This window comes from Rhea americana, unplaced genomic scaffold (assembly GCF_003343005.1).
Source record: "Rhea americana isolate MKP2758 unplaced genomic scaffold, rheAme1 scaffold_123, whole genome shotgun sequence".
In the NCBI taxonomy this organism is placed as follows: domain Eukaryota; kingdom Metazoa; phylum Chordata; class Aves; order Rheiformes; family Rheidae; genus Rhea; species Rhea americana.
In genome coordinates, this window is record NW_028185295.1 from 2,667,026 (window position 1) to 2,690,871 (window position 23,846).

Sequence of the window (23,846 nt, forward strand, 5' to 3'; positions counted from 1 at the left end):
TTTTTTCCGTTGGCCTTTTCTCCTCTACAACTTTTAACCAAATCAGGCTGAAATCCTGGCTCTGAAGTCAGGAGCAATTCCTGTGTAAACCTTTCTTTTCAGCTGGATAAATTGGTATTAAGTGTTTGCCACTGAGAATTCTTGTAAAAATGCAGAATATTATTACTGGGTAGAGTATTTCACCTAGCACCTAGGTCAGTTACAGTTTGCTCCTTCAATAACAAAGAAGAGCAACAGTACTAGACTGTAAAGCCATCAGCAGCAGGCTTTGTACAAGAAAGTATGCTGGGATGTGGACAGTTTGCCTTGTTTTTTTTTCCATGGGATCCCTAGGAATAAGTGGGGATGATGGATGTTTCTCTGACCAGGAACCTCCTGTGTACTTAAAGCAGCAGTGCCTTCTCTAGCAGAAGCAAGTGATGCTGGGTCCTGGCTCTTTGCTCAGTTACATCTGACAGTGAGAACTTTGGAGAATTTAAAATTAACGCTGTTATTAACAGAGAACCACTATGCATTTGGTAATCAATATCTGTATTCTTTGTCTAGTTCAGTTTGTATGTCTGATCTTGCTAACTTTCAGGAGTCAGACCCTCCCACAACTCAGATTTGCTCCTGCTTGCTTTCTGATATTAACAATCTTTAATCTTAGACATTCATACTGTAGAGAGCTCACCTCCATGGGTCCAATTGCATATCTGCGTTAAAGCTATGGATGCTGATTCCTTCCTATAGGAGGCACAGACAGCAGAACAGTGTCAACCTCAGTACCTCATTTCACTTAAAGACAGAGCGCAGGCTGTAAGTTGCGCCCTTCTCAGCAGTTCCATGAATTTGCAAAGAAGGGGGCAAAACCCTGCAAAAAAAACTTTGCTGAAGACTGCAGACATGCCCTCACCTAATGTTCAGTTTTGCCTGGGGTATACTGCAAGTCATCTAGTCTGGTACAACAGTTTACTCTTCCTGCACTGAGCCACGCAGCCTGTTTTCTCGTCATGGAAACAATGAGTCAGTGTGACTTTGTTTGGAGATGTTTGTGCATTTAATTCTGTCAAGTTTCATTGACTGAATGCATTCTCATCAAGCTGGCATGTTTGAACTACACTACAATTACTTTTGCCAGTCTTTCCCCTTGGGGGGGGAATCAAGGGGGAAACTAAAGTCATTCTCTCTAGGGCACCTTGTAACACTACAGTGATGGCCTGTCTTACATCATGTGGATGGTTCTCCTGTGGCAATAGGAGCCAGAGCCACTGCTGCGCTCCCTGCTGTGTTAGTATGGGCTGTATCTGACCATCTGTACAGTCTTTTCAGCAGTTTGGTAAAAGTGGGGATTATTTTTTTGTTTTGTTTTTAAAGGAGGTTTTAATGTTAGCTGGGGACTTGGGAGACTGAGGTCAGCTCTTTGATTTGTCTACGTCTCAAGTTTTGTTGAAATTGGTCTAGGTGCTTAGCTCTGACTTCAATGTGTTTTAAGTCCAGATCCACAGCAATACATAGAAGAGATCTGCCCTCTGAGATCCACAGCAATACATAGAAGAGATCTGCCCTCTGAGATCTTTCCTATTCATGGACAAAAAATGTTGCCCTGCCCAACAGGAAAAGGGAATTAATATTTGCTCAGTTGTATGTATGTTCCCAGCTGCTATGGTAACACGCACTGAGTCATAAATATCCCTGTGGACTTCATTAGATGTCTAGATTGATTAGCAGCATGTCTTTCCTAGTTTCTTTGCTTGTTCACAGATATTCTCCTGACAGCTGTCCTGCATATCTCTATTAAAAAAGAACAAAGCCCTGGGGATTAACACTTGATAATGTTTCAAAGCAGTTGCAACAGGATGGGGCAAAGGACTGGGTTGCATCCCTTGCCAGGACAAAAGCCCAAATCCATATGCTCCTCTTCCTTGCCCACTGGCTTGGCACTTAGAATCATAGAATTGGTAAGGTTGGAAGGGACCTCTGGAGATCATCTAGTCCAACCCCCCCTGCTCAAGCAAGGTCACCTAGAGCATGTTAGACAGGGTTGCATCCAGGCAGGTTTTGAGTATCTCCAGAGAAGGAGACTCCACAATCTCTCTGGGCAACCTGTGCCAGTGCTCTGTCACTCTCACAGGGAAGAAATTCCCCCTCACGGTCAGGCGGAACTGCCTGTGGTTCAATTTCTGCCCTTTGCCTCTTGTCCTGTCACATGGGACAACTGAAAAGAGTTTGTCCCCGTCCCCTTGACACTCTCCCTTCAGGTACTTAGTCACATTGATCAGATCCCCCCTCAGGCTTCTCTTCCCCAGGCTGAASAGGCCCAGCTCTCGCAGCCGTTCCTCATAGGGCAGATGCTCCAGCCCTCTGATCATCTTTGTAGCACTTAAGGGAATGCATGACACATGTCACGTTGGTGCCCAGCTAAGCAAGAAACATCTAGCTTGGCATGCAGCACTATCAAGTGCTGATCATACCTGCATTCTCCTGTATGGAGGTACTTGTCAGGAAAACCAAGGTGTACGCATATGTATTTTGTTTTTAACTGACAGAATACTTTAGAAGAACAGAAAAGAGAAAAAATATCTGAAGCGTTATAATTCTCCTTAATGCTTACCATAATGTGTAGAAAACACAGGGCAGGTGGGACAGACCTGTGTTTACAACAATCTGCTTGGTGTCACTGACCTGATCTGTGCTGCTGCTCTCTCAAATAGCCAACTACCTAGAGAATTACTACACAGGAGATTAATAGGGTCAATGTTTTATTTTTGCTTTTAGCACATTTAAAAAAAGTAGACTGTTACTCAGCTACTCAGGCATCTGGATACCAAGGTGACAGCCAAGGTGTGAAACTCTAAGGGCAAGCTGTTAATAAAGACATCAAAAGATAAGATCTTAAATTTGTATTTTAATGTGTAGTGCGCTCTTATTTTTGGAGAACTTTTTCAACAATGTGGAGAACTTGAGACCAATTTGTCCAACTTCAGCAAGAGCTGAAGGTGGTCAACACCTGAAAACACAGAAGGCTCATTCTGTAACTAAAACCAAGCATTACTTCTATTACTTTTTTTTTTTTTTTTTTTGACAAATGCTTAGAACCTAACTTTACTCTCTTCTGGCAGTTTATTTCAGTGTGAGATTAGATGAAGAAGTGATCTTAACCTACAGTCCAATTGGGAATTTTCTGTCTGGAACTTCCCCTTGCTCATTCCAGTGCAAATGTGTTGATTCTTTACACCCTATTTTAAAGAAGTGTTGTAGAATGTTGCTAAGGCCTCTCACAAAAGCAGCCAATTACTATTTTATATTTGGCAGCATTTTGGTGATGGGTGAAATTATCTACATAGCATAGTTTATTGTGAAATTACGGGGCATTTGGGAAGCCATTTGTATGCCAGAACTGCATAAATAAATACAACACCATTATCACAGGAATGTTGATAGAATGAGACAGAACTGTGAAATGGCGAAATCTCTGTTCAATAATCCCCGGCTGCTTGGGGTTGCACTCACATCTATGTCCAGCAATTAAGATACATATTTAAACATGCTCTAATATCACTGATGCAGCTTCTTCACAACCTCCAGACAGAAGAACATGAATGGAAAATGAGTCCCAACTGTACGGCAGTAGAAAAATCAGACAAGATGAACATGCTAACTACTTTCTTCTATCAGATGTTCTTTCTCATGGGATAGACTTCTGATAGCATGAAAAGATTTAACAGATCTAACACACAATTGACAAGTCAGTRGGACTATCAGTAGATTCAGTCTACAGAGAAAATGATCTTCTTGCAGATGCCTTGCTACCCAGACTTTGTAAGGCAGGCCGTAGCTTAATGAGTACTTGTCTGTGCACAATCAGAATACCTGGCAGCTTGCATTTAACCCAGATCAGGCAGGATTATGCAATTATATTTCTGTCAAATCAGCCCAGACATGATATAGTCTCTATGCTGATGGCGGGAAGACAGATGATACCTGACCCAGCATAAAATCCACTAGGCTGTAAYGCTTTCTAAGAACCAGTTTAAACCAGCTGTGTGTGAGAGAGAGTAGGTAGTGGTTCAGCATTTCTCACCATGTAGCTACACATTTTTTTTTGTCTGATAGTAAGCACACTTTAGCTGGATTTGCTGGCTTGTGGACCCTGTGAGGGAGCTCAAGTAGGATGGAATGGGAATAGTAATGTCAAGAAGTGCTGAATAAAAAACAAAGCTGTTTCTTTGCACTAGATATCTTATAGTTTGCTGTCATTACTGCTTTATACTGTGCTGTTTCTTTTAGCAATTCATCTCCCTCCAAATGAATTTTAGTGACTGGGATTTCCCTTCTCACCACCCTTTTAAAGTTGCTGTTATCCACAGATTGAAAAGCCATCAGACCACAGCCCTCAAGAGGGCAGAGGGTTATTGTTCTGTGCCCCTCTGTGCCTATCCAGTAACTGAGGATTTCAGTAAGTTGGTCAAGGCTGCTGCGTGTGTCAGTGTCAGGTGCCTAAGGACAGTATCAGCAGAAAAATGGGATGGTTGGAATAGCAAACTGTGAGCCTCTAGAGAGGGAGCAACTCTTGGAAATGAAATGAGTGCCTACTCCTCAGAGCTAATGACTTGATCTGAGGTTTTAAACTGAATGATATGGGTTGGAGGTTGAGTCCAGCTGGTCAGTGATGTCTGGCATGAAAGCAGTTCAAAGTTTAGGGAAGAAGAATCTGTCAAGGCAAAATGAGCTGGCAGTCCATGCTGGAGGAGGAGAGAGTGCCAAGAGGTGTAGGTGTCACCCGAGTGTGACAGATGGCTAAAAGAAAAGAAGTAAGACTGTGGCTGAAAGTGGCTGCTGTGAAACCCAGGGAAGGATGGCACAGAGGTGGGTGGTTGTGAGGAGGAAAGTACATCTGCCTGAGGAAAAGATGAGGGGAAAGGACTGGAGAGTGGAGATGGAAGAAGGGAAGGTGGAAAGGAGGGGTCAGGGGAAGAGTTTGAGAGATGAAACACTCTCACAATGATTTAAGGAAGTTTCTCTCAAGGTGAGTAGCTGGTGGGACAAGCAGAAGAGGGCAGAAGGGAAGATRAAAAGTAGAGATAAGTACTGGGTATACCTCATTGCAGCTCATCCTAAACAATTTTTGTAAAAAGCGGCTGTACTCCTTTCTGAAAGTGGCAGCTTTTCAAGGAGATACAGAGAGATTCCTGTAATATATAACTTAGGTATATTGGGAAGTAGGCAGAAATACTTCAGGATGAAAGGACTTGTATGAATGTTACATGCTATAATTTCTAGAGCAGGTCTCAGCTTGCCTTTCCCTGTGCTTAAAGAAATAACCTGTTCTAAAGCTGGTGATTCACACACTAGCAGCATGTGAAAAATGACATTTCTATCTTTGCAAGGATCTACTGGAAGTGTTACACTCATCTTGGAGATTTAAAGGTTTCCAAAGCAAAGGTAAAGGGACTCAACACTACACAACAAATCTGCCTAATTGTTCTGAGATAGGAAAGATGAGCTGGTCTCGGATTTCTAATGCTGATATTTACTTTAACTRGTAGCGGGAGYGGTACATCATCCTCTCTTGCTTTCAGGTTGTTTACTGCAATGCTTTCAGGGTTGGATGGTTTCAGGATTGRGAAAAGACTAGGGGCCTGAAAGGGCTCTTGCTTTCTGTCAGTGGAAATAAAGAAAAACCTCACTAGACATGTTTGAATCTGATGGTATTAAACTGAAAAGAGCACAGGTCAACAGCCAGGTCTCCTTCAAACAGTCTGTTTAGCTTCTGTGTGCACACTGCAGAGCTTGTCCCCTCTTCCCTTTATATCTTTGTCATTCATGACAAATAGCCTGAGCGTTTTTTGGTATTTCGGCCAATCCTCAAAATATTTCATAGCTAGATTTTGAGACTTCATAGGTTATCTAAATAAAGGCTAAGTCTTCCAGAGCAGTTAGTACATAGCAGCACTGATGCACAGCCCATATTTTCAAAGAGGCTTTTTTATTATAGYGTCCAAAAGCAAACAGTTCTTTCAGTAAACATACTTCAAATCTGGGGAGAGATCGTGTTTGAAAACCTAACCTGAAATGGCCATCTGGAGTAAAAGTCTTAAGTGACCACTGCTACTAGTAACTAGAAAATATAGTATTCCTCTGTTATTGCTCAGGACTCTGAAAAAATATGATGTGCATAAATAATACAAATTGATTAGATACCGATAGAYATGACCCTCTCCTTCATGAAGGTGAAACCTAGGAAATTTCTGGAGTGCACGGTGGAGAATAAAATGAACAAAACTAGTAGTTTTAAAAATCAGACTTGTTTGGTAACAAAAATCAAGAGCTATAAACTAACAAGAATTAAAAAAAAAAAAAGCGGCACAGTCTTTTCTATCAGTGCAACTATCTATCTTCTTTTGTATGAATGTTTTTTCTTCCAGTTCTGAAAAACTGAAACTGCTGAAAGCAGTAGTTCTAGTCCAGATCATGGGTACTGCCCCTTCTCCCCCACCACCCAAACAAAACTATGGCTTGGTATTCCAAAATGATCAYGAGACTGGCTTAAAAAATCATGAGACAGTAAAATCTTCAGCTTTTGTTTGTATTCTGCTGTTCAAGCCAGGAGGCTACTGTCAGGCTGACATCTTCAAACATTTCTAGGAAAAAAGGGGGCCAGAATTGTGCAGGTTTTCTGCTTATTTTCACTTTGCTCTTGAATAAAGCACAGAAGCGCATGGTTGGAAGAACTCAAGTCTTTGCTGCAGTGAGCCTGCAGGGACAGTACATGCCTGTGAGACTGTGATAAAACCAAGCAAGCTCGTAGAGTGTTTATAGCACTGTAGTAATGGAGGTGAACTGGGAAACCAAAACTAACCAGTACACTTTCGTCCTCCCAGGCAGACTGAAACGTAAACAAAATATAAACAAGTGCTACCAGAGGGGATATTATAGCAAATATTTGAAATGTGTGCCATTTAATGCTTCTAGTTGTATATTACGTTGTTGCTAGCAAATGTGACAAAACTCTTGGAAAAAATATTTTTTTTTGTTGCCGTTGTACCCTAAACAACTCTTTATGAAGTGAGAGACTATTTCTCAGACTGATGGTGTCTCAAAAAAACATGCTTGGAAGAAAAAGGCTAACACTGAGAGCTCTGTAGCTGCCTAAGATTGCTAACTGTTAGCATTTGTTCTTTTTATTGGCAGGCTGGCTAGTGACTAAATATCCCCAGTGCTGAAGCTGCTGGTCACTGTGAATTCTTCCTTTYCAGGACAGACAGCATGGCTAGCATGTGTTTTTTCCTTGGCTATAGGAAGCCTGGGATGCACTGCAGCAAGCAGAATAGAAATGTGTGGAAGGCTGGAAGGCAGCTGTAATGGTGTTTACTGGAAAGAAAGCTAACAGGGAACACTGCTGCCAGTCCTTACCTCCTGACTAGGACCTTATGCTTATTGCTAACAGGGGAAAGAGATGAGGTGACAATATACAAAGAATGAAGATAAAAGTTAAGTGGTCAGGACGTATTCATGCCCTATGCTAAAACAGGGATCAAACACAGCTTGGCCATGGTGTCACTGAACTTGGCAGACTCCTATCTGCTTAGCCCAGAGCATGGGTAGGTTGAACGTAGCAAGAAGCCAGAGACTGATAGCAGTGTGYGTAAAGCTCAGCCCTCCATGAGTTGCTTTTACAAGGCTGGCTCTGTTAGTTTGGCAGACTGAGCAAGGTGATGAATTAGGACTGAGTCCTAGCTCCTGTCCTGGCTCTAYTGTGCTGCATGACCTGACTTGAGGTCCCCCAGTTTGTCCTTGTTTATCCCAGTGCAAACCTCCCTTTCTTGTCTTCCCTCCCAGCAGGATTGTGAGGGCTCATCATGTGACACCAGAACAGTGTTCTGCAAATGGATACCACCTGCATTATTATCAAACGATCAAAGCAGCCAAGGCTGTGCTGCTTTGGCACAAATACTTCCCCCACTACAAGCATTTATGCAACTTGCTGTCACCTTATACTCAACTGGGCACAATAAAACAAAGGAGAGGGAACTGCAGTGAAGGACAGGGCAATACAATGACCAGTTCTTTACATGGTGACACAGATCTGCACCTCAGCATGTGAAAAAGTCCTGAGGAGAAACAGCTGTCCTCTAGGAAAGGAGAGCACAGAAGCAGTGAAGGGCAGGATGCTTTGTGCCCTGATATCCTTCCTTATGTCCTACGGCTCTAGCTTCCACCCCTGAAGCACAACAGCTATGACACCATGGGTGCCTGTGACCAAAGAGCATGCAAGGCCATGGGAGCTCAGCAGGACAGATTGCTGCAGGCAGCTCCTTGGCTAGGCTCCTTGCCTTTACCAATTTCTGAGTGTAGCGGCAGCTGTGTTCATACCAGTGATCTCACTGCATGCCTAGGGGATGTGTATGTCAGCTATGACAGACTACACAGCTGTCGACTGCTCACAAGCCTAAACCTGCATGTCTGCTACCCAGGAAACTCCACGGGCTGCTCTTTGGGAAGGTGACTGCTAGAATCACATTAACGGTGTCCTGGAAGAGGGCCAGCGCAGAGCTCTGTTTCTCAGTGAACAGAGGGCATTCCTGGAGGAACACTCAGACTTGCAGCTTTGCTGCTGGCTGTACTAGATTGCTTGCCATCAGTGCTAACAYAGGAACTCTGGTACTTCTGCACGCTGCCAGCACATCAGAGAAGAGATTGGGTTTGCTGTCATTTTAGTCTGGCAGTGAATKTAAGTCAGAGTTGAGTTTAGACCAGTGAGAAGCTTCAAAATCTGGTCTTAGCCCTTGAACTATTCCTGTGAAGCCAGTTTTCTCACTCCTGCTCCCTGAAACATGGATGCAATAACAGAGCAGCTATTGCCTTGAGATTCAGTGTGAGCCCTAAAGGACTACTGAGCTTTAATACTACGGTATCCTGCTGTGTTAGCACTGTGTAGATTAGCTAATGCTTTTGCTGCCTTGATAGGAAAGGAGCCCATTAGACTTCTGATGTTCCCATTGAAAGAAATTTCCTTTTTAGAAATGCCGTTGGTTCACATGGAGTGGGCAGSCAAGGAAAGCCTGTCACATCTTCTGCATCTTTACTTTCTCCTTCAAATTTGTAACAGTAAGAAGCTGCTCTGCTACCCACTCCCTTTCCTGACCCTGTACCACAGGTACCCCTGTCTGAGGGTCTTGAAACCTGTTACTAACAAATAGTGGGGATAAGAAGAGCTGATGGAAGGGGGGGGGGAATCCCCATTCCTCCCCTACTCTTAGCTGTTAAGAAGCTTCAAAGTGTCTCCTCGGACACCTCTGTAAGACTCCCTCAGGTCTTGCTTCATTCCCAAGCTAATTCTGAGCAGGCTSAGAAGGTATAGAATGACAGGAGTGTTTTATTGTGTCAGCAGTTCCTGCCTTGTTCTCTGCCTAGAAACCACATTATTGCTCTATCCGTCTCCAAAACCAACTTGCTAATGAGGGCAGCTGACTTGCAAACTTGGTGGAAAAAAGAGCYAGCCAYACCACTTTTTCCTTTTCCTCCTCYATGAGAGCTAGGAGGTGAGCGCTCCCTTTCAAACAACAGCTTCCTTGAGATAAACTCAAGCCAATGCCTGGCAGCAGCCCTTCCTAAACATAAGCACCTCGGCACTCTTTTGACTCTTTCTGCTCCCTGCGTTAGATCCCCTGCAGATGGAAATCACTGGAGCTCCGCCAGCTTCAACAGAACTGTGTTGATCTAAATCACATGAGAAGCTGGTCCTGTAACTTTCGAGAAGCCATATGACCTGGCCGATGTGACCRGCTTCAGACTGTCCTGGATACACACAGTGATGCAGTAAGGTTTCACCTACACTGTAATTCTAACTATGTTGTGATCAGGTCAGTTAACAATGTGACAGCCCCTTGACTGTTTGGAAGCGTAACAGAGAAAGCTCCTTGGAGCAGGAGGTAGCTACTTCCGTCTTTATTTCTCATCTCCTCGCAAAAACGCTACGGGTGGAGTGTCCCAACCGGCCCCTACAGTCACAGGGCCAGGGCACCTCCACTTTAATTGCACTAAATGCAGCAGAGCTGTCTGGGAAGAACTGGCCTCAAGTGCTAAGATAGGCCTCCAGTCCTACAAATAGGTACAGTATGCAAATGTTTAGACAAATGAAGCTCCTCTTTGGCTTATGAAGAACGTTTCACAGCCTGTGCCGTTTCTTCAGCTATGCTCAGATGTTTGGGGAGGTGTTAGCTGACTTGGGCCAAAGTACACCAATGACTGACTTAACAGTGTACAGCTGAGTATCAGCATGCTCTRGCATTGCTGTCATTTACTAGTGTAGCTGTAGGAATGGGGCTCCAAGGCCCCCGAGGAGGCTGATAGRGAAATTTTGCAAGAGGGGGGAAAGGAAATGATAGTACATTTTGCAAGAGGATATTTTTAGTACTGAAGATATCTGGCAAATTGATTTTTCTTTCTTGCAATTTAAGTTAGGATTTGAATTGGTGAGGAGATTTCAGAGTGGGGATAAGGAAAATAAGGAAACTTCTTTCAGGCTTGAAATGGGTCAATTTTGACTTTTTTTAAGAAAAAGAACAAAAGAAAGAAATATTTTAGTTTTCCTCTAAGCAAAATTTCATCATAACAACAGTTCCATAAGAAAACCAGTGGCTTTCAGTTGCATTTTTTGACTGGGAAAGGTTTACACTACTTAATTTCAATTTCTGTTTCTCTGCAGACTCTTAAATATTTCTTGCTAGAGGTAGGGATGCTCATGCAGCATGTTTTAAGCATTCTGATGAAGGTCTGAACTTCTTGATTACCTTTTGTAGACTTCCTAGAAAGAATTCATGATCCCCTAGCAGTGTAAAGACCCATGCTGGAACAGTTTAGTTTGAATCAATAGCTTTCAATCAACTTAGTTGTTCCTTATAACTTTATTGACACTTTCTTAGCTGAGATCTTGTGATGGACGATCTCAGTAAAATGAATATGATTTGGCTCTGTGCAAGGTGATTCCTCAGTGAAAAGTTTCCAAGTGTACTTTCAACACAAAGGAGAGTTATAACACTGGGAAAGGCCTTAGCATTTCAGGTAGGGCCCACGGTGCTGAAAATTAATTATGCATCGCAAACAGATGGTGTGAACGAGAACTGATCTTTTCAAACATCAATCTATGCCTGTCATTATCGTGTCATAACAACTCTTGGCACACTAACACTGCTTACGTACCGCTTTGATAAAGCTACCAGCTTTATCAATGGAGCCTGCAAGAAAGATGAGCTCTGCCACCACCATTTTACAGAGGAGGAGAATGACTTGAGATGTCAGGGTAAAACATCAAGATTTGCCCACTTTGGGGGTCCAGCCTAGACATTCAAATGCTTTGAGTTGGTGCCCTCGTATTAACTGAGGTAAATACCACAAAGAAATAGTCACGTGTGAAATGCTTGTTCTAAATGATTTTCCCCCAAATTTATACTGCAGGCAGAAGCTGATAGAAGGCAAGTGGAGACAGGAGTAGCATGAAGGGTTCCAAAACTGTAGGCTTACTTGTTACCTTCCACTACTTTCTCTCCACTCTTTTGCATACAAATGCCTATTCAGTGAAAGACTTTGTGCTATTCATGAGACCCATCTAGTGTCCTCAGGACACAACAAGGAACCTGAGTGCCAGTGGTTCTTAGACCCATCCCAATCTCGCAGCAGATACAGGAAGCCTGGACAATGTGAGGAAACCCTCTGTGCCAAATGGAAGGAAACCAGGCTGGCTGCCACCGGAGCCTTGCCTGTGCTTCATCAGTACACCACTTAATGCAGGTGTTTCTGCAAAGCATACAAGTTCTGATTAATTGATATTTTCTGATTAAAAGTATGTTCCACTAGGAATACTGGACCCATTCTAATACAGGCATTGCTGTTCCTGTTAACAGCCTTCCCTGTGAGCATTGGAAGTCCTCTGCAGCATATTGCAAGGGAAGTCCAAAGAGACATTTGTAACATTGTGTTGTACTTCTGAGAGGTCCCTGCTAGTGTTTCTGTCTCAAATGTGTACAGCCTGAAGGCAAACTCGCATATAGTCTATTTAGTTTCCAATCCTGTCCTAGGAAAGAGAATAGAATCTGGGACTTACCTCTGCTAATTCTCTGCTTTTCTCCAGAAAGGATTCCTGGTGTATCAATGACACTGATACTTTCTAGTACAGGATTAGGTAGCTGCGCACAAACAAACCTGCACAAAAATAAATGCATTTAAAATAGAAACAAAAAAAGTATTTATGACTTGCTGAACATCACAGGCAGTATAGGACAGTCCAGATTCTGAGCTCACTTATAGACCAGGTCTCCTACTAGAACTTGGAGCTATTCTTTATTAAAGAGATGAAAAAGCAGGACTGAGCATTTTCTCTGCTTCTTCTGGAACACTGATTTTAGACAGGTCTTCTATGCTGGACCCATATTGGTAATTATTAATGAAAAACAATGTGGAACAATCCAAGTGTTTTCATTTGCTGTTTAGATTTTAGCAAGAAGTGATGTTTCGGGGTTCTTTCATTCAAGTGTTCTCCTGCAGGGTCCTGAACTCACGTGAACCAAAGTAACTTGTCTTGAAAAAAAAAAAAAAAAGAAAGAAAGAAAAAGAAAAAAGAGAAAGAAAGAAAGAAAGAAAAGTGATGTTGTAAGTGGTTTTTTGTTATTTTTGTTTTAAATCAGGATTAAAACAAAATGGGCTATTCTCACACCACAGAAATCTTAAAGCCTAGGCAGCATGAGATCTCAAGAGGCTTTCCAGTCCATTGCTGTGCCTCAAGGCAGGGTCAAACAGCTGTTTGTCTAAAGTAGTCTTCAAACTTCTAATGATGGTAATTTCTAATGGTAAAGACTCAGCAATCTGGGATTCCAGACTATCATTTAATTGCTCTTACAGTAGAAAGTCTTCCTCTTAACACTTAACAGTAGACACAGAAAAGTTTTTATTTTTCCTCTTTTGTAGCAACAGATACATTTTTTTCAAGTGTTGTCATAATGACTCCCCTTAACCTTTCCTCTAAAGAAAACAACTTTTTCATCTTTCACTTCTCTCAAGCTCCCTTTGTAGTTCATGTTTCCTAAATCTTTGAAGACTTCTGCAGTGTTCTTTTGGATACTGCTCCATATATTTCTTCAGGCATGATGCCTCAACCTGATGTGGTACTCCAGCTGTGACCTTGTCAGTACTGAACAGAGTGGGTGGATTGCTCATTGTCTCTTACATATGACAGTCCTGTTTATTTATCTCAGTTAGATGTTTGCTTTTTTTCACAGTGGTATGACACTGTTGACTTGTAACTCGCTCCTCCCGTCCTCTGCAGCTCCATTTCTGTGTGATTGCTTCTGAGCTAGTTGTTCCCCAACTTGTATTTGCACAATTTTCTGTGTAAGAACAGTACCCTGCATTTGCTCTCAGTGAGTTGCAGTTCATCTATTTCAGTTGCTGATAACATCCAAAGGACAGCGGAAGCATATCTGGTTACATAGTTCCTGCTAGCATTTCATGGCTAGTCTTTCTGTGATGGTACTCCAGGTTGATATATATACACACACATATATAAGTGTGTGTGTATACAGAGAGAGGGAGGGAGGGGTATTTTAATCATGTGGTGTGATACCTGGGCATAAAAGCATGTGCTCCTGTAGGAGGCAGCAGAACCAACCACATAAAGGAACAGGCTTGGCACAAGCGCTGCTAGATGCAGTCAAGGTAGAGAGAGTACTGCAGTGCTATAGTCGGTGCTGATGAAGTCCCTGCAGCTATGAACTCCTCCAGGCTATGCTGCAGCCACACCACAACCCTTCTACCTGTATGACTCGAAGGTGATTTTGACAGGAATGAATCCTAATGGGTTAGATGAGTGTCTTCTTCCCTGAGCTATCAGCTATTTCAGTCCAAATCTTCTGGTCTTTCCCTCCCTCATCCACAGCTTAGGAGGTGGCAATAGGGAGCATTTCTGAATGCATATAACCAGGCAGAAGACAGCAGCTGGCATGGTTTCTGTGTTGTGCAGGAGGCCTATCAGCAGAGAACAAAAGGCTCAGTAGGTCGTGTTATACCCACTCCTGCCAGTCCGGGTTAACACCCATTGTTATATTCCTAAGTACTCCTTTTGGCCTAATACTAAATGGCTTGAGCAAGGGGATTTTCCATCCTGTTCTCTAGAAAAAGTACTCCACAGGAGATTTCAATACAAGATCAGAGGCCAGTGTGAGTAAATGTATTCTGGGTCTACTGGCAAGGTCGTGAAGGCTGCTGCCTTCCTGCTGTCCCAGCAAAACTGCAGTACCTCAGGGAGCATGACCGAATTCTGTTCTGGACCATATGAAGGGAAGAGCACAGTGCCAAATTAAGACTGTCAGTGCCACTACAGGCAGAGCGGGGAGGTGATGGAGGAATTTGTTATCCACAATCTCCCCTGCTGTTGATAACACAGAAGCAGAAGAGACTTCACACTAGCCTCCCGAGACAGAAAGACTTTGGAGGCAGGAGGAATCTTGCAACCATCAACCGAGCCAACATGATGCAAAACAGCTGAAATTCCTAGCTTTGCCTTTGATGGAAACAAGTCATCCTGATAGAAGGCGCAACTTGTAATCTCTCTGCTGAGATCCTTCCAGAGCTGGGATAGTACCAGCAGATTTGAGTTAAGAAAAGCCCCTCCTCTCAATACCCAAGAAGCACCTGTGGCAAGGAGAGCAGGACAAGAAACAGGACCAGAGTATGGTAATGCAGGCCCACAATTCCCCCTTTCAATCCAAGGATGTTCATCAGCCCCATCTCTGGTCTTGCCCAGGTACGTATGGGCACAGGCTCTGTCTCCTGGGAAGAAGGAAGGGAGGAGAAAGACTGAGCAACACTATCACCTGTTGTCTCCTAACCAAAGCCTGACTGTACCACTCCTCTCTTGCTTCCCGGAAGGCAGAAGATACTAATCTCTGCTGGGAAGGAAGTACTAACTGAGGCTGGATTCTCACTACTGCTTCTCCTCCATCCAGCTCCCCCAGGGCAGCAGGCTCTATGTCCTGCTGGACACAGCACTATTGACTACCACCTCTCAGTCGAGACCAGAGTGCTTTTTATGAACGCTGACTTGGACTTCTCTGTTCCTTTCTACTGGTGCCCACAGCCAAGCAACACCTTTAACCACTGAAGGATAAAGTAGACTTGTTTGCAGTTGCTCTCTTAAGTCACAGAGGTGGCTCCTGCACATCACCTCCCTGCTTTGAATTTCTTGCTTATAGCCTCCTAGCTGAGGTCAGTGCCCTGGTGCACACACAGCAGCAACAGGCTAGTTGGGTGCAAGGCAGAGGCAATTCTGGACTCTCTTGCCAAGAAGTCAGGCTTGCAGGAGTAAGCAGAGGTGCACTGATCCAGTTCAGTGGGTGTATCCTGACTTACATATACCAAATTTCTGACCCTCTGTGCATGTGCATTATTTCCTAATCAGCTGGGTATTACCATCTGCATCTTCAGCACTGTGATGCTTATGCTGCAGACCTCAGTATGTCTTCCTCCACCAGTTCAAAAATCATTACCCCTTCTTTATCTGCCAGCAGGAAAAGGAGTTAACTAGCTGTCCTGGCTACTCTCTTCCTGCATTGCCAGCAGGACTGCACTTCTGCTGCTGAATCAGTGCCGTACTTCTCTGCCCTGCCGTCCTCCCAGGCACATGCCTAGCTCTTTCCTCACAGGAGAAGGAAGAGCAGGAAAAAGGAGTAACAAGCACAGCATGATATGCTGAACTAGGCTAATGGGCACCTAGCAACAGCACAGAGACCCCTGGCTGTACTAGGAACAAACTGCATTCAGCATCCATCAGTCAGTCCAATTCAGGTGTGCTTGCTTCTTGCTCTCTGTATTTTGCTTTGTTATTCCTCAAGCTGTTTCTCCCCTGGGCCAAAACATCTGCCAGCTGTGGCTGTCTTTGGCTATCAGCCGAGATGCCCTGAATAATGTTTTGATTTACTGTCTCTCTGCTCCAGGCAGGAGGCCTGTTAATTTTAGAGTGCAAATCACCTCCTTCCCCTTGGAGTAGAAGGTGATCTGTGATCCAGCCTGACTGTTGGCCAGATGTAAATGTTCTGGGCCCTGCAAGATGTTGAAAACATCTTAAAGTCTTTCTGCTGTAGGACTAACATTGCTGTATTTGAATGATAAGCCTCCATTGTGATCAGCTATTGCTTCCAGAGTCACCCTAAGGCACCATGAGCCTCTTTTCATTGTAATGTCTTCAGCTAAATCCCTCTCCTCCCATTGAGCTTCTCTCCATGCCTCTTCCTTTGCCTGTCTCATCAAAGCCCCCACGAACACTCCTGCGGTCAGTGCTGGTAGGTGACGCTACGCTTGCTGGGCAGATGCTCTGAAAGCCTTGGAAGTTAGAAAGGGAGTCAAAGCCCAGCCTTCCTAGCTATTTAATTGAGTAGTTGCTATATTTGCAATGTCTCCCACATGCAGTATTAACAGGGAAGGCACCAGTAGGCCATGGTCAGACAGTTTAGTCCCATCTGCCTGTTGTGGCACAGTTTGTGCTCATCTAGGATATGGGCATGTGCTGCTAGCTTCCTGCAAGGCCTAGATTCACAACTCAGTACAGCTGGAATAGGTCAAGGGAATGAAGAGGTTACACTCTTGATGCCATAGTGCTGCTGCCAGAATCCCTTGCTATACAGTTTCTTACAGGAAAGATGTTAGAGCTGTAATCAGTTTGTATCTGAGGTTATTTATATAAAATAAGCTCAGTTACAACAGAGAATGGAGAGAAGCTGAACAATATTAAAATGCAAGAAAACAAAAAGGTGCAAATTGGGCCAGTTCTTTACTGATTTCAGTAGCTACATCTGATTAGACTATTCAGCTTCAAGGAACTGAACTGACTGCAGAACAGGAGGAGCTAGGAATGTAAAAGCAAGGAAGAGTGAAGTGTCATGAAGATGTTTCAACCCTAGACACCTCCAGGATAAGGTTGACAGGCTTCCTTGTTTTGTTTGTGCAAGTAAAGTTAAGGGTCGGTTCACTTTGTTAGTCTAGCCAGTAGTGACTGACGGATGTGCATCCAGCAGGACTGGAATGGTTTTGCATCCGCCATGTGCATAGGGGAAAAAAAGGAGAAGAGCATAACGTCTTGTTCCTTTAAATTACTAGTTATGCTGCTCTTTAGGTTCTAGCTTCACACTCCAAAGCAACTAAGTCTTTGAGTACTGACCTGTTCAAAAAGGCATTGCCAAAGGCGTTGAGTTTCCTAAATGGTTTTTTGGGATCCACCACCAATGCATTTCCAGGAACGATTCCTTCCACATCTCCTTGCATAACTGCAATGAAGGAGTCGGTTGTAGGCTCCGGTCCGATCCTCATCCCTGGAAAATCCTGCTCTAGCAGGTACCTACAGGAAAAGAAAATGAGTGTGGGCATGAGATGTGAGCTGCCTAAGTCCTAAATAGGTTATATTGAAGACCCAGGTGTAATCAAGAAGCTCAAGAGTGTGGTTCCTTCCAAGAATATTTTTAGCATTGTCACTGAATCATTCGATAAATATTGTGGTAGTTTTTCTACTTGGTATCTCAACATTTAAAGCTGTCTTACTTAGGTGGATTAAGAAACTCAGATGATTACAGCTGCTGGGAAAAGATTCTCATCATGTTTGATCATTCCGTGTATTAATCCCTAAGATCTTTTGAACAGATTTAGCATAGCAAAGTAAAACCAGCAGTTCACTGCAGTCAAGGAGTTAATCCTGAAACCTTACTGGCCTTTGATGCCAATATTAATTACTTCACTGCTGCTCATTTCAGCAGACTCATCCAACTAATATGCTTAGGTCTCAGTCCAAATCAGCCTCTCAAATGCCAGCTTCTCAAAGCCTCAAGTCTCCCTTCCTGATGCTTCTGCAATGCAGTTACAGGTTTGCAATATAAACTGCTCAAGCAGATTGAGAATTAAGAATGTGGGTGGCAGAACGTATCCCAATATTTATTATCAAGCTAAATGGCACAGTAAGCACAGAATTCCTTATTATTTCTTAAGTCTCTGGCAGCCTCTCTGAAGGTACAGTGGAAAATTTTAGTCACCCATGGGGCTGCCAGACTTTAAACAGGGCACTAGCAGCACATCCTGACTTGTCCTGCCAAACTGAAGGTGGGTCAGTGGCCTCCATGTGACAGTTCCATTTAGCCTGTGAAGGGGACAAATGCCATCACTGAGGTTAGGGCCGTGCTTGTGTGTCTGGGTGCAGAAAAGATCCCTCTGGCTGGTCCTGTGCTGAGAACTAAGACTGCTGTGTCCACATGACTTGTGACAGGGCACTAGAAGCACTCCAGCCCCAGTGTGGGATGATGTTGGACTACCTAGACTAGTGACAAACTCTGGATTGTTACATGAGGAACAAACGACTGCCAGGCAATGGGGAGGCTAGTTTAAAGTTGTGTTATTGCTGACTGATAATAGATAGCTGGTACTTTCCTTGCTTTGACCTGCTCTTTGTAAGGAAGTAAGATAAATAGAGAACTACAGTGATGTTACCAATACATTCAGGGGATAGGGAAAAAGGAGAGGAAGGCAGGCCAAGCAATTTTTCATGATTTTGAGATCAGTGTGCCTAGCAATCAGTATTGGCTCACTCAGCTGAGCCTTATCAGGAAGGACTATATGAAAGCTTCTGATCAATTATTTGGAGTTTCCACCTTCATCACTTTAACAGAGGTTATTTCAATCCAGTGTCTTAGAAACAACAAAAAAACTTGTGCTCATCCAGCAGGATCATTTATGACACCATGTCTGTAAACGCATCTTTACTTCCTAGTAGACAAGGCCAAATCATGCTCTAAGAAAACAACTGGATCTAAAGGCAAAACGAACAGCTATATGGCCAGGATATGCAACATGACAACTGGCTTGGTACTCAGTAATGAAGAGCATAGCTGCAGCAAGAATAACTCCAGCAAGGACTTCCAGGATTCCCTTGGGAGCTGCTTTCCCCCAGCCTCATCACAGATGTCTTATGTACTTTCATATAACTTTCACCCAAAGTGCTTTCCAAGTCTTACGCAGACTGACTTCTCTTAATGGGAACTACTCAGGGATTAAGTAGAAGCTGTTCAACTCTTCCCAATAATGTAAAAAAAATCTAGGAAAGAAAAGAAACCACCCTTTCATGGGTGGATATGTTCTATCCAGTTAAAGGCTATGCAGGGATTCCTTAAACCTTCCTTTAGCTGCAGGTCATTGCTCAGCAGAATCAGACTGATGCTAATGTGTGCGCCACCCCCCAGCTGGTGATCAAATACACCTTCCTGGCAGCTACATTTACCCCTCTAGCCTGAAGAAGCTGAGAACAGGATGAGCGACTTTTCTTCCATCAAGGACTCTGCAGACCATCATGCAAACACTCTTGGCTCCATTCCCTGGGAAAGCTCTCTACACTGAAACAACCATTTACTGGGTTACAAACTGCTTGGACAGACTCTGGAAACTAAACTTAGGCTTCCTGGATGGTGATACAAGACATTAGCCCCGAGATGGACATCTCTGCAATGGAATCACTGATATTAGTTTTCCTCTGCTCTTAATTTGTACTTTCTTTTTGGTCTGACATAATATACCTAAGATACCCAAAGATGAGCATTCACGGAATCCATAGAGATAAATCTTTCAGTCTTCCCTCTTGCAAATGGTATAGAGAAAAGAAACAGGTTATGATAATCTTTATCAAATGCAACAAATAAGGAGTGTTTCCTCAGAAACATCTCACTCCCCATGCTAGCTCTCAGCCTTATCATAACAATAACCCATTTGTTTCATGCACAAGCAACATGATAGCTCTTGGGTGACAGAAAAAAGCCTGTAGGTTTTGTTTGTCATTTATAGACAAGGCTTCTAAGAAAGCCTAAGCAAAAGTCCTCCATATAATAGCAACACTCCTCCTCCAGCCAGGCTGTTGGAAAGAATTTTATCACAGCTCCACTCATCTACTGTTTCAAAGTGTTTCTGTGTTTATTTTTTATATAAGACTTAAACAACAAAAACCAGCAACAAAAGCACTGCTACAGAAGAAGCTATAAGGTAATGCTAATAGAGTTAACGGACAACAAGTGGTATGAAATCTGAGAGAGAAAATAGATACTACAATACTAGCCAGGACAAATCTTCAAGTGAGACTTCTGTGGGAGATTCGGGTGCATTGTATAGCAGGGTGTTTGCAGCACAAGGATCCCATTGTACACAAGTCAAATACAAGGGGACCTATTGACTTGTCTGATGGGAGGAAGGCACTGACACAGGCTGCCTCTGCTAACAGATGCACTAAAGAACAGGTAGTTGCTACACTTCCGGGTGATTTCTGGGAGGAAATCACAAGCTGAATGGTTTGTTGAAGATGCTTGACCAATAGCTGTAGGGCAATTTCCTGCACCAATGGTGAATGCCTTCCTCTCAGCTGCTGAACACCTGCAAGGGACTAAGGAGTGACCATCTCCAGCAGTCCCTGCTACCTCCAGACAGTTGGGATAGTTTGCAGAAGGTGCCAAAAGGGAGGTAAACATTTATTTACAGCCGGTCTGTTCACTGGAGAGATGTCTGGAGCAGGCATCTGTCTGGGAGCATCATGCTGCTTGCCCCCATTCAGAGCAGTTCCAGCTTGTGGGGAGAAGCAGGGAAGCGRTGTTGGGCCTAGCCTGGCCTGGGGCATCCTTTTCCAAGCAGGTTTAGCCTAGCCTAAGAGTAGAGTTCAAGCAGGGAGCAGAGTCCAGCCTGCTGCTGCCTCTCCCCTGCCAGCAGGAGATTCCAGGCTTTCCAGGCAGGAATGCTGCAGGATGTGGGGGAGGGAGCCAGCTTCTGTTAACGATGAGTCATGCAGGAGCTGTGCAGGATGCTGTGTGCAGGAGAGGTGATGCAGGAGGGTGGAGAGGACAGGAAAAGGGAAGGAGGGCAGCAGGGAGGAGCAAGAGGAAGCAGCCAGATCAGCCTGGTGTAGCCAGAGATGAAAGGTTCAGGGCCACCCGGGGGAGGTCAGACCAGAACTGCTTCATGTAGAGAGTGACAAAGAGTCCAGAGAGGCCAGGACATGTAAATGATTAGCTGTAGGAGGAAAGGATGGCTGCATGAAAAAAAAGCAAGCCACGTTGACAGTTAGTAAGGTTCTAGCTGGCTTGTTTATTATTATTATTATGATGGTTGGACAGAAGCCAGGATTACTTTTAGAAAATACCACAGAATGTAAATTAATTAGAAGAATAGTATTCTGTCCTGCCTTCCCATCCTCTTACAGGAAGCATAAAAAGCAATAATGTTATAGAAGGTAGGGCAGCAGGATGCCACTGGAGCCTAGGGAGTTTCAACCAGCCACAGTGGTTAACTTCCCAGGTAAAGGTGCTGGCTTACTACCTCCATCCAGGCCTTTATACAGGCCTGGGGCCTATGCCAAGATGATGCTAGGGAGAGAAACAGAAGTGAGTGAGAAGAGCAGATACAGCAGGAACAGGGAATCTGTAGCTTGTGACTCTACATCTTTCATACAGCAAAATAGAGCTGAGCCCTTTGGGTCTCTGAAAGTAGGAGAGCCTTTAGTCTTGCTTCAACCTGCACAACCTATCTCCCTCAACTTCTAGGAATGTTTCTTATAGCTGACCTTGAYTGTCTTGCTTCTCTCATCACCCCCTGAGAGAGAGAGAGAGAGCTGCCTCATTGCAAGAGGCTGCAGCTTACATGCTCTCTCCAGAAAGGCTCTAACAATTTATTTCCCRAGAACTTTGTTTTTTTTCCTCATTTCACTTCAGATTCCCTGGGAGCAAGGGAAGAGGTCTCCCTGGGAGGCAGGCCCAGCTCTAAGGAGGTGACTAAGGCCATGTTCTTTAAATCAGAGCTCTAGAATCCAGGGGTGAAGTGGCATTGAGTGCATGCTGCCTGAGTGTTTAGTGGCACTATCATGTCCCCAAGTTGCATTTCATTACAAGCAAAATGCAATATGAAGTAGGACAGATATCTGGGGATAACATCAAGTGTTTGTTTTCCCCCTCCCATGTTCCCCCCTCCCACTTCTTTTAATTCCTCTGTGCTATTGGTTTTAGCTCCCACTCGCCTTCCCACAGTAACTGAGTGTTAATCTGGTGCTTATCTCAGCTCCCTAATGACTAGTGCCTTTGACTCAAGCTTGATGCCTATCAGCAATACTTTCTGGCACCTCCTGCCTCATATTTGCTCGTGATTACACTGGAGTCCTAGGCCTTCATATTTTTCCCATTGCAGGAGGCCCACAGGCACTTCARCATTCCTTGACTTTCACTGTCTTATTCACTGTTCTGTGCAGAGCAACCTTTGCCTTGCTGGAAGGCCTTCACATGTCCATTTTGTGCTATGAGGAAGCAGCTCCTAGTCTCTTTTGCTTGACCCTAATCCCTGGGTTGACTCATCCCAGCCCTGTACACAACACAAAGGGGGCTGAGAGAAGAGATCACAGGTCTGAAGTTTGCTGGTTGAAGGGAGCCTTGAATCAGTTCACTGAGGGAAGAGTTATGAGGCTGCTGCCTTCCTACAGAAGTGAAGGTTCATCTCCTTTTGCCTGGAACATGCTTTAGATGGCCAGACTTCTTGCAAAAGGAGCTTAGGCTGACAGAAAAAGACTCTACTGAACAGACAGGGTCAGGAGGACTCGGCCAACAGCAGCACACTGGTGAAGCTGCGGAGAAAAGCTGATGTTGACAGTCCAGACAGGGGCATTTGGAAGAGATACTCTAGTTACAGAGCAAACAGCTTCAGGGATGGGAGCTTAGAACTGGTTCTGCTGTGAGATGTTCATACCCCAGAGAGGAAAAAAAGCCTTCCAAATATGTTTCGTATCAAGTCACGGAAAAGATTTGGAGTAGAAAGAACGCTAAACTCTCCAAGTCAGCTTCTTTCATTTTCAGAACAGTAACCCCATCCTCCTCTTCCAACATATACTTCTTCAAAAAGAAGCATCTGAGGGTCATTTATGCACTTCATCTACCTGACCTGCTCACAGAGGAAAAATCTTTTCAGCGTTAAACTTTGCCAGACTCGTGATTGACAAGGTAGCAGAAATGCATTCTGCCCTTGGCTCCTGGTTAGGGCATTAAATAGCAGTACAAGCACAAAAATACCTGCATTTCTCAAGGTCACTGCTAGAGAGGCACAGCCAATTGGATTCACCTCTTCCTACTCTCCCAGCCACCTTTGCCATCGAGAAAGGCCGGCAGAACAAAGGACGGGCTGCTCGTGGCCTGCATCCGGATTTACACTGGGGTAACTCCGCAGATTTCAGCCACACCAGAGTTAGGCGGCAGTTTAGCACTAAGCTTATGAATCACATAGGAAATGCAGACAGCGCAGCTTCAGCTATGATCCCAGGAGAGAGGCTGCTGCGAGCTGAGCCCGCAGTGTGTCTGAACAGAAATCCCTGCCACTGAGCCCAGCTGGAAAAGAGAGTTTAACCCCCTCTTGGGCAGTTTCATCTCAAGCCTGCCCAAGGCAGCCGCTCGGGCTTTACAAGGCGGCGGGGAGGGGCGATTTGCTGCTCCTGCCTCCCCCGCCCGCAGCGGCGCCCTGCCCGGGCGCGCCGCCCGCCACGCGTGGGGAGGGAGCGGGGGGAGCCGGCGCTACCTGATGAAGGTGGTCTTCCCCGTGGAGTACTGCCCCACGAGGAGCACCATGGGCTTGTTGTCGAAGTCGGCATCCTCCAGGGCGGGCGAGTGGAACTCGTGGAACTTGTAGTGCTCCTCCAGGGGCAGCAGCTTGGTCTTGTAGAGCTTCTTCAGGCCCTCGCTCACGGTGTGGAACACCTCGGGGTCCTTGCGCCGGCGGTCGTCGGTGCCCAGCCAGCTGAACATGGTGGCGCGGCGGCCCCCGCGGCGGGG

General features: G+C 44.5%; 1 protein-coding gene across 1 annotated transcript in view; it reads right to left on the reverse strand.

The window, feature by feature from the left end:
- Positions 1–23,840, reverse strand: part of EHD3 (EH domain containing 3) — a 30,518-nt gene extending 6,678 nt beyond the window's left edge. The window contains exons 1-3 of the mRNA XM_085325814.1: positions 23,593–23,840; positions 17,189–17,365; positions 12,086–12,183 (exon numbers count right to left, since the gene is read on the reverse strand). Coding sequence (XP_085181940.1) covers positions 12,086–12,183; positions 17,189–17,365; positions 23,593–23,819 — 502 coding nt within the window. The 5' untranslated portion in view covers positions 23,820–23,840. The remainder of the gene's footprint in view (positions 1–12,085; positions 12,184–17,188; positions 17,366–23,592) is intronic.
- Between the last annotated feature and the right edge of the window lie 6 nt (positions 23,841–23,846).